The sequence below is a fragment of the Oncorhynchus masou genome, chromosome 16 (assembly GCF_036934945.1).
Source record: "Oncorhynchus masou masou isolate Uvic2021 chromosome 16, UVic_Omas_1.1, whole genome shotgun sequence".
NCBI lineage: Eukaryota > Metazoa > Chordata > Actinopteri > Salmoniformes > Salmonidae > Oncorhynchus > Oncorhynchus masou.
In genome coordinates, this window is record NC_088227.1 from 43,723,851 (window position 1) to 43,735,366 (window position 11,516).

At 44.6% G+C, this 11,516-nt stretch overlaps 1 protein-coding gene across 1 annotated transcript; it reads left to right on the forward strand.

Annotated features, from left to right (window-relative positions):
• Positions 1 to 4,963: 4,963 nt before the first annotated feature.
• LOC135557328 (mucin-2-like) lies at positions 4,964 to 11,152 on the forward strand (the record flags this gene model as incomplete). The annotated part of the gene is made up of 6 exons (XM_064990509.1): positions 4,964 to 5,104; positions 7,019 to 7,983; positions 9,182 to 9,610; positions 10,196 to 10,414; positions 10,686 to 10,904; positions 11,029 to 11,152. Coding segments are annotated over 6 exons (2,097 nt in total), but the record flags the coding sequence as incomplete, so codon positions are not given.
• Positions 11,153 to 11,516: the final 364 nt, after the last annotated feature.

Here is an 11,516-nt window from a genome sequence, read left to right on the forward strand (position 1 = left end):
CCTGCCTCTCTCTCTCTCCATCCTCCCTCCCTCTCCCTCTCTCCATCCTGCCTCTCTCTCCCTCTCTCCCTCTCCCCATCCTGCCTCTCTCTCCCTCTTCCCTCCCTCTCCCTCTCTCCATCCTGCCTCTCTCTCCCTCTCTCCATCCTCCCTCTCTCTCCCTCTCTCCATCCTCCCTCTCTCCCTCTCTCCATCCTGCTTCTCTTTCTCTCCATCCTCCCTCCCTCTCCCTCTCTCCATCCTGCCTCTCTCTCCCTCTCTCCATCCTCCCTCTCTCCATCCTCCCTCTCTCTCCCTCTCTTCATCCTCCCTCTCTCTCCCTCTCTCCATCCTCCCTCTCTCTCCCTCTCTCCATCCTCCCTCCCTCTCCCTCTCTGCATCCTGCCTCTCTCTCCCTCTCTCCATCCTCCCTCTCTCTCCCTCTCTCCATCCTCCCTCTCTCCCTCTCTCTATCCTGCCTCTCTCTCCCTCTCTCCATCCTCCCTCCCTCTCCCTCTCTCCATCCTGCCTCTCTCTCCCTCTCTCCATCCTCCCTCCCTCTCCATCCTCCCTCCCTCTCATGAGGGTCATGCCATGGATCATTTAGCTAGAGTAGCTGCCAATCAGCACCGTATTTGATTTAGAATTTTAGGACCCCCTTTAGGTATTAAAACAAATATATACATTTACAAATTATTTGATAAAACATTGAATATAGCCCATAGAAACGTATTGAATAACACATTCATAAATGGCACAAAAAAAAGACAGTCAAAAAAATGTATCATAAGGAATCAGGTTTTAAAGTGTCTGTCCTATATCTAGGAGATATAAGAAAGTTCAGGAAATATTAAGGTATTCTGGACACATACGTGCTTCTACATCTGCATTGGCCATGTTCTGTTATAGGACTGGCCACCCCTCATAGCCTGGTTCCTCTCTCGGTTTCTTCCTAGCCACCATGCTTCTACACCTGCATTGGCCATGTTCTGTTATAGGACTGGCCACCCCTCATAGCCTGGTTCCTCTCTCGGTTTCTTCCTAGCCACCATGCTTCTACATCTGCATTGCTTGCTGTTTGGGGTTTCAGGCTGGGTTTCTGTACACAGCACTTTGAGATATTAGCTGATGTAACAAGGGCTATATAAATACATTTGATTTTATTTGTTAAAGAATAGAACTAAATCAAATCAAATCATACTTTAAATTTAGTTTGATTTAGTCCTATTCTTTAACTTTAATTTGTGGTTGAGATGTGAATTCAGATGTGGATATTTGGTTGCGTTGACAACCAAACAAAATTCAGTATCACTAAATACAGTATTGTTAAGTTTACACCCAACCAGAGTTGAAAACCTTTTTTTTATAATTTTATTTTTTATTTATTATTATTATAATTTATTTTTTTCACCTTTATTTAACCAGGTAGACTAGTTGAGAACAAGATCTCATTTGCAACTGCAACCTGGCCAAGATAAAGCATTGCAATTCGACACATACAACAACACAGAGTTACACATGGAATAAACAAAACATACAGTCAATAATACAATAGAACAAAATAAAACAAACCTAGGCCTGTTGTATGCTTTATTTTTAGTTGTCTAAACAAAGTCTAAACAATAGCTGTTGGTGACATTGAAAATGCTATATAGTCCTATATAGCATCAGTGATGATTAGTGATGAAGTATAGTCACATTTCATTTGCTCTGTTAAACTCTTTGGAATTATACAGTACATAGTCAAAAGTATGTGGACGCCCCTTCAAATTAGTGGATTCAGCTATTTCAGCCCACCCGTTGCTGACGGATATAAAATCGAACACACAGCCACGCAATCTCCATAGAGAAACATTGGCAGTAGAATGGCCTTACTGAAGAGCTCAGTGACTTTCAACATGTCACTTCATCAACTTTCTACCCTGCTAGAGCTTCCCCCGGTCAACTGTAAGTGCTGTTATTGTGAAGTGGAAACGTCTAGGAGCAACAACGGCTCGGCTGCGAAGTGGTAGGCCATACAAGCTCACAGAACGGGACCGCTTAGTGTTGAAGCGCTTAGCATGTAAAAATCGTCTTTTCCCATTTGCAACACTCCCCTCGAGTTCCAAAACGCCTCCGGAAGCAACGTCAGCACAAGAACTGTTCATCTGGAGCTTCATAAAACTTCCATGGCCAAGCAGCCGCACACAAGCCTAAGGTCATCTCTCTCTCTCTCTCTCTCTGTATCTCTCTCTCATCACTACTAATACCATCATCACTACTACTACCACTACTACTACTACCATCATCACTACTACTACTACCATCATCACTACTACTACCACTACTACTACTATTATCATCACTACTACTATCATCACTACTACTACTACCATCATCACTACTACTACCACTACTACTACTACTACCATCATCACTACTACTATTATCATCACTACTACTACTACCATCATCACTACTACTACCACTACTACTACTACCATCATCACTACTACAACTACTACTACCATCATCACTACTACTATTATCATCACTACTACTATCATCACTACTACTACTACTATCATCACTACTACTACCACTACTACTACTACTACCATCATCACTACTACTACCACTACTACTACTACCATCATCACTACTACTACTACTACCATCATCACTACTACTATTATCATCACTACTACTATCATCACTACTACTACTACCATCATCACTACTACTACCACTACTACTACTACCATCATCACTACTACTACTACCATCATCACTACTACTATTATCATCACTACTACTATTATCATCACTACTACTATCATCACTACTACTACTACCATCATCACTACTACTACCACTACTACTACTACAACCATCATCACTACTACTACTACCATCACTACTACTACTACCATCATCACTACTACTACAACTACTACCACTACCATCATCACTACTACAACTACTACTACCATCATCACTACTACTATTATCATCACTACTACTACTACCATCATCACTACGACTACCACTACTACTACTACTACCATCATCACTACTACTATTATCTTCACTACTACTACTACCATCATCACTACTACTACCACTACTACCATCATCACTACTACTACTACTACTATCATCACTACTACTACCACTACTACTACTACTACCATCATCACTACTACTACCACTACTACTACTACCATCATCACTACTACTACTACTACCATCATCACTACTACTATTATCATCACTACTACTATCATCACTACTACTACTACCATCATCACTACTACTACCACTACTACTACTACCATCATCACTACTACTACTACCATCATCACTACTACTATTATCATCACTACTACTATTATCATCACTACTACTATCATCACTACTACTACTACCATCATCACTACTACTACCACTACTACTACTACAACCATCATCACTACTACTACTACCATCACTACTACTACTACCATCATCACTACTACTACAACTACTACCACTACCATCATCACTACTACAACTACTACTACCATCATCACTACTACTATTATCATCACTACTACTATCATCACTACTACTACTACCATCATCACTACGACTACCACTACTACTACTACTACCATCATCACTACTACTATTATCTTCACTACTACTACTACCATCATCACTACTACTACCACTACTACCATCATCACTACTACTACTACTACCATCATCACTACTACTATTATCATCACTACTACTACCATCACTACTACTACTACCACCATCACTACTACTACTACCATCACTACTACTACTACTATTACTACTACTACCATCAACACTACTACTACCATCAACACTACTACTACTACTACCATCATCACTACTACTACTACTACCATCATCACTACTACTACTACCATCACTACTCCTACTACTACTACCACCATCATCATCACTACTACTACTACCATCATCACTACCACTACCACTACCATTACTACTACTACTACTACTACTACTACTTTCATCACTACTACTACTACTACCATCATCATTACTACTACTACTACTATCATCACTACTACTACTACTACTACTACTATCATCACTACTACTACCATCATCACTACTACTACTACTACTATCATCACTACTACTACTACTATCATCACTACCACTACTACTACTACTACTACTATCATCACTACTACTACTATCATCATCAACATTACTGCTACTACCACTACTACCATAATCATCACTACTACTACTACTACCATCATCACTACTACTACCATCATCACTACTACTACTACTACTACTACTACTACTACCATCAACATTACTACCACTACTACCATAATCATCACTACTACTACTACTACCATCATCACTACTACTACCATCATCACTACTACTACTACTACTACTACTACTACTACTACTACTACCATCATCACTACTACTACTACTACCATCATCACTACTACTACTACCATCATCACTACTACTACTACTACTACTATCATCACTACTACTACTACTACCATCATCACTAAAACTACTACTACCATCATCACTACTACTACTACTACTACTAACATCAACATTACTACTACTACTACTACCATGAGCATGACTACTACTACCATCAACATTACTACTACTACTACTACTACCATCAACATTACTACTACTTCTACTACTACTACCATCATCACTACTACTACTATCATCATCAACATCACTACTACTACTACTACTACCATCATCACTACTACTACTACTACTACCATCATCACTACTACTACTACCATCATCACTACTACTACTACTACTACTACCATCATCACTACTACTACCATCATCACTACTACTACCATCATCACTACTACTACTATCATCATCACTTCTACTACTACTACTACCATCATCACTACTACTACTACTACTACTACTACTACCCACCATCATCACTACTACTACTACTACTACTACCATCATCACTACTACTACTACTACTAGTACTACTACCATCATCACTACTACTACTACTACCATCATCACTACTACTACTACCACCACTACTACTACTACCATCATCACTACTACTACTACTACTACCATCATCACTACTACAACTACCATCATCACTACTGCTACTACTACCACTACTACTACTACAACTACCATCATCACTACTACTACAACTACCATCATCACTACTACTACAATGAATTGCAGAGTCCTTCTTTGCCATGCAAATTAACTGAATCCCCAAAAAACATTTCCACTGCATTTCAGCCCTGCCACAAAAGGAACAGCTGACATCATGTCAGTGATTCTCTCGTTAACACAGGTGTGAGTTGACGAGGACCAGGCTTGTGATCACCCTGTCATGCTGATTGAGTTCGAATAACAGACTGGGAGCTTCAAAAGGAGGATGGTGCTTGGAATCATTGTTCTTCCTTTGTCAAACATGGTTACCTACAAGGAAACACGTTTCGTCATCATTGCTTTGCACAAAAAGGGCTTCACAAGCAAGGATATTGCTGCCAGTAAGATTGCACCTAAATCAAACATTTATCGGATCATCAAGAACTTCAAGGAGAGCGGTTCAATTGTTGTGAAGAAGGCTTCAGGGCACCCAAGAAAGTCCAGCAAGAGCCAGGACTGTCTCCTAAAGTTGATTCAGCTGCGGGATCGGGGCACCAGCAGTACAGAGCTTGCTCAGGAATGGCAGCAGGCAGGTGTGAGTGCATCTGCACGCACAGTGAGGTGAAGACTTTTGGAGGATGGCGTGGTGTCAAGAAGGGCAGCAAAGAAGCCACTTCTCTCCAGGAAAAACATCAGGGACAGACTGATATTCTGAAAAAGGTACAGGGATTGGACTGCTGAGGACTGGGGTAAAGTCATTTTCTCTGATGAATCCCCTTTCCAATTGTTTGGGGCATCCGGAAAAAAAGCTTGTCCGGAGAAGACAAGGTGAGCGCTACCATCAGTCCTGTGTCATGCCAACAGTAAAGCATCCTGAGACCATTCATGTGTGGGGTTGCTTCTCAGCCAAGGGAGTGGGCTCACTCACAATTTTGCATAAGAACACAGCCATGAATGAGGAATGGTACCAACACATCCTGCGAGAGCAACTTCTCCCAACCATCCAGGAACAGTTTGGTGACAAACAATACCTTTTCTAGCATGATGGAGCACCTTGCCATAAGGTAAAAGTGACAACTTAATGGCTCGGGGAACTTAATGGCCAGGAAACTCCCCAGACCTTAATCCCATTGAGAACTTGTGGTCAATCCTCAAGAGGCGGGTGGTACAAACAAAAACCCACACATTCTGACAAACCCCAAGCATTGATTATGCAAGAATGGGCTGCCATCAGTCAGGATGTGGCCCAGAAGTTAATTGACAGCATGCCAGGGCGGATTGCAGAGGTCTTGAAAAAGAAGGGTCAACCCTGCAAATATTGACTCTTTGCAGTAATTTCAAGTAATTGTCAATAAAAGCCTTTGACACTTATGAAATGCTTGTAATTATACTTCAGTATTCCATAGTAACATCTGACAAAAATATCTAAAGACTCTGAATGTCACGCCCTGGTGGTAATATATTGTGTTTGCCTGCATTTATTTGGTCAGGCCGGGGTGTGACATGGGTTGATTGTGGTGTTTTGTCTTGGGGGTATCTAGCATAGTCTATGGCTGCCTGGAGTGGTTCTCAATCAGAGGCAGGTGTTTATTGTTGTCTCTGATTGGGAACCATATTTAGGCAGCCATATTCTTTGAGTGTTTCGTGGGTGATTGTTCCTGTCTCTGTGTTTATTGTCACCAGATAGGCTGTATAGGTTTTTGCGGTCCGTTTGTTGTTTTGTTAAGTTATTTAATGTCTAGTTCATTTATTAAAGAACATGAATAACCACCACGCTGCATTTTGGTCCGCTTCTCTTCCACCAGACGAAAGCCGTTACACTGAAGCAGCAAACTTTGTGGAAATTAATATTTGTGTCGTTCTCTGAACTTTTGGCCACGACTGTACTACCACCACCATTACTACTACTACTACTACTACTACTACTACTACAACCACTACTACTCCTACTACTACAACTACTATCATCATTACTACTACTACTACTACTACAACCACTACTACAACTATCATCATTACTACTACTACAACTATCATCATTACTACTACTACAACTACTACCACTACCATCATCGTTACTACTACAACAACTATCATCATTACTACTACAACTACTACTACTACTACTACTACTACAACTACTACAACTACTACTACAACTATCAGCATTACTACTACTACAACTACTACTACTACTATTACCACCACTACTACTACAACTACTACTACTACTACTACTACCACCACTACTACTACTACTACAACAACTACTACTACCACCACTACCATCATCATTAATACTAAAACTACTACAGCTAGCCTCACTACTACTACTACAACTACTACTACCTCCACTACTACTCCTAACACCACTACCATCATCACTATTACTACCACCACTACCACCATCATTACTACTACTACAACTACTACAACTACAACTACTACAACTATCACCATTACTACTACTACAACTACTACAACTACAACTATCATCATTACTACTACAACTACTACTACTACTACTACAACTACTACAACTACTACTACAACTATCAGCATTACTACTACTACAACTACTACTACTACTACCACCACTACCATTATCGTTACTACTACAACTACTACAACTATCATCATTACTACTACAACTGCTACTACTACTACCACTACCATCATCATTACTACTACAACTACTACAACTAGCATCACTACCACTACTACAACTACTACTACTACCACCACAACCATCATCACTATTACTACCACCACTACCATCATCATCACTACCACAACTATACCTACTACGACCACCCCTACTACTATCACCACAACCATCATCATTACTACCACTACTAAAACTACTACTACCACCCCTACTACTACCACCACAACCATCATCACTATTACTACCACCACTACCATCATCATTACTACCACTACTACAACTACTACTACCACCACTCCTACTACCACCACAACCATCATCATTACTACCACTACTACAACTACTACTACCACCACTCCTACTACCACCACAACCATCATCACTATTACTACCACCACTACCATCATTATTACTACCACTACTACAACTACTACTACCACCACTCCTACTACCACCACAACCATCATCATTACTACCACTACTACAACTACTACTACCACCCCTACTACTACCACCACAACCATCATCACTATTACTACCACCACTACCATCATCCTTACTACCACTACTACAACTACTACCACCACTCCTACTACCACCACAACCATCATCATTACTACCACTACTACAACTACTACTACCACCCCTACTACTACCACCACAACCATCATCACTATTACTACCACCACTACCATCATCATTACTACCACTACTACAACTACTACTACCACCACTCCTACTACCACCACAACCATCATCATTACTACCACTACTACAACTACTACTACCACCACTCCTACTACCACCACAACCATCATCATTACTACCACTACTACAACTACTACTACCACCACCACAACCATCATCACTATTACTACCACCACTACCATCATCATTACTACTACCTCTCTCTCTATCATCTCTGTCCATCTCCAGACTGTTCTCCTCCTCTGAGACCCGGAACAGATGTGGCTGTCAGACACTGTTATTCAGTCACACTCAAAGAACTCTCTCTTTCTCACAAACACTCTTTCACACAAGAACGTCCCTGCCTTTTGTCTGTGTCTGACACTAACTGAAATTACACACACAAAAAAAGTGAAAATCGTGGGAACAACCAAACATTCCTGTCTGAAAAGGCTCTGCACAGCAGGTCCCCACAGAAGGACAAACACACTGTTTGGTCTTTAAAATAAAACCGATTCATTCTTCATTCTCTTGGAATGAAATTAAATGAATACACAGAGAGACAATTTGCACCTTGTAAATGCTTTTACTGTCCTTTACATAAAAAGGCTTCCCTGCTGTGGTTAGTTACTGCCTTGATATAGTCTATCTCTCTCTCTCCAGCTGCCTAGTGACGTTCCCCTGTCCCAGCCGTAAGAACGCGGTACGCCGCCTAGTGACGTTCCCCTGTCCCAGCCGTAAGCATGTGGTACGCTACCTAGTGACGTTCCCCTGTCCCATCTGTAAGCACGCAGTACGCTGCCTAGTGAAGTTCCCCTGTCCCAGCCGTAAGCACGCGGTACGCTGCCTTGTGACGTTCCCCTGTCCCAGCCGTAAGCACACGGTACGCTGCCTAGTGACGTTCCCCTGTCCCAGCCGTAAGAACGCGGTACGCTGCCTAGTGACGTTCCCCTGTCCCAGCCGTAAGCACGTGGTACGCTGCCTAGTGACGTTCCCCTGTCCCAGCCGTAAGCACGCGGTACGCCGCCTAGTCACGTTCCCCTGTCCCAGCCGTAAGCACGCCGTGTGCTATACCGGGAGCAGTGACATCCAAGTGATAAAACCTCACAACAGTGTATGGTGATGCCCAATTAGCTACGCCCTTGTTAACCAATGGGTCTAGGTAGCCAGCTAGCTTGCTGGACTAACCCCCTCCAGATCCATGAAGCAGGCAAAACCATGCAGAATCAGCCTAGCTGAATGCGGGTAAGACCAGGTTGTCATCAATTCTTCAAGAAAATCTACAGGGGCCAGGTACAAATCTTGATAACTTCTGCAGCGGGGGTGAACACGGCCGTTTCACCTCCAAACGCATAGCCGCCCTACGGCACAGTTCTATGAATGATGCGCTGCATTCCAGGGTTTCCTTTCCCCTGCTACTCACGTAGCGTAAGGAGGTGGCTGTCCCAGAACTAAGTCCTCTTCGTCACCTGAGAAACCCCCGGAGCCGTCCAGAGACAACAAGTTGTCATCCAAACCTGGGCCCTGTATGTGACCGTGGGATGCTGGGGTACTAGTTCCACCTATTCTACCATAGCACCAAGTCCCTCTGCTTCCTGTACCTCAGTCCCAGCCGAGGCACCGGCATCAGTAACTCCAAGCTTCCTGTACCTCAGTCCCAGCCGAGGCACCGGCATCAGTAACTCCAAGCTTCCTGCCCCTCAGTCCCAGCCGAGGCACCGGCATCAGTAACTCCAAGCTTCCTGCACCTCAGTCCCAGCCGAGGCACCGGCATCAGTATCTCCAAGCTTCCTGCACCACAGTCCCAGCCGAGGCACCGGCATCAGTAACTCCAAGCTTCCTGCACCTCAGTCCCAGCCGAGGCACCGGCATCAGTAACTCCAAGCTTCCTGCACCACAGTCCCAGCCGAGGCACCGGCATCAGTAACTCCAAGCTTCCTGCCCCTCAGTCCCAGCCGAGGCACCGGCATCAGTAACTCCAAGCTTCCTGCACCTCAGTCCCAGCCGAGGCACCGGCATCAGTAACTCCAAGCTTCCTGCACCACAGTCCCAGCCGAGGCACCGGCATCAGTAACTCCAAGCTTCCTGCCCCTCAGTCCCAGCCGAGGCACCGGCATCAGTAACTCCAAGCTTCCTGTACCTCAGTCCCAGCCGAGGCACCGGCATCAGTAACTCCAAGCTTCCTGCCCCTCAGTCCCAGCCGAGGCACCGGCATCAGTAACTCCAAGCTTCCTGTACCACAGTCCCAGCCGAGGCACCGGCATCAGTATCTCCAAGCTTCCTGCACCTCAGTCCCAGCCGAGGCACCGGCATCAGTAACTCCAAGCTTCCTGCACCTCAGTCCCAGCCGAGGCACCGGCATCAGTAACTCCAAGCTTCCTGCACCTCAGTCCCAGCCGAGGCACCGGCATCAGTAACTCCAAGCTTCCTGCCCCTCAGTCCCAGCCGAGGCACCGGCATCAGTAACTCCAAGCTTCCTGCACCTCAGTCCCAGCCGAGGCACCGGCATCAGTAACTCCAAGCTTCCTGCACCACAGTCCCAGCCGAGGCACCGGCATCAGTAACTCCAAGCTTCCTGCCCTCAGTCCCAGCCGAGGCACCGGCATCAGTAACTCCAAGCTTCCTGCCCCTCAGTCCCAGCCGAGGCACCGGCATCAGTAACTCCAAGCTTCCTGCCCCTCAGTCCCAGCCGAGGCACCGGCATCAGTAACTCCAAGCTTCCTGCCCCTCAGTCCCAGCCGAGGCACCGGCATCAGTAACTCCAAGCTTCCTGCCCCTCAGTCCCAGCCGAGGCACCGGCATCAGTAACTCCAAGCTTCCTGCACCTCAGTCCCAGCCGAGGCACCGGCATCAGTAACTCCAAGCTTCCTGCCCCTCAGTCCCAGCCGAGGCACCGGGATCAGTAACTCCAAGCTTCCTGCCCCTCAGTCCCAGCCGAGGCACCGGCATCAGTAACTCCAAGCTTCCTGCACCACAGTCCCAGCCGAGGCACCGGCATCAGTAACTCCAAGCTTCCTGCACCTCA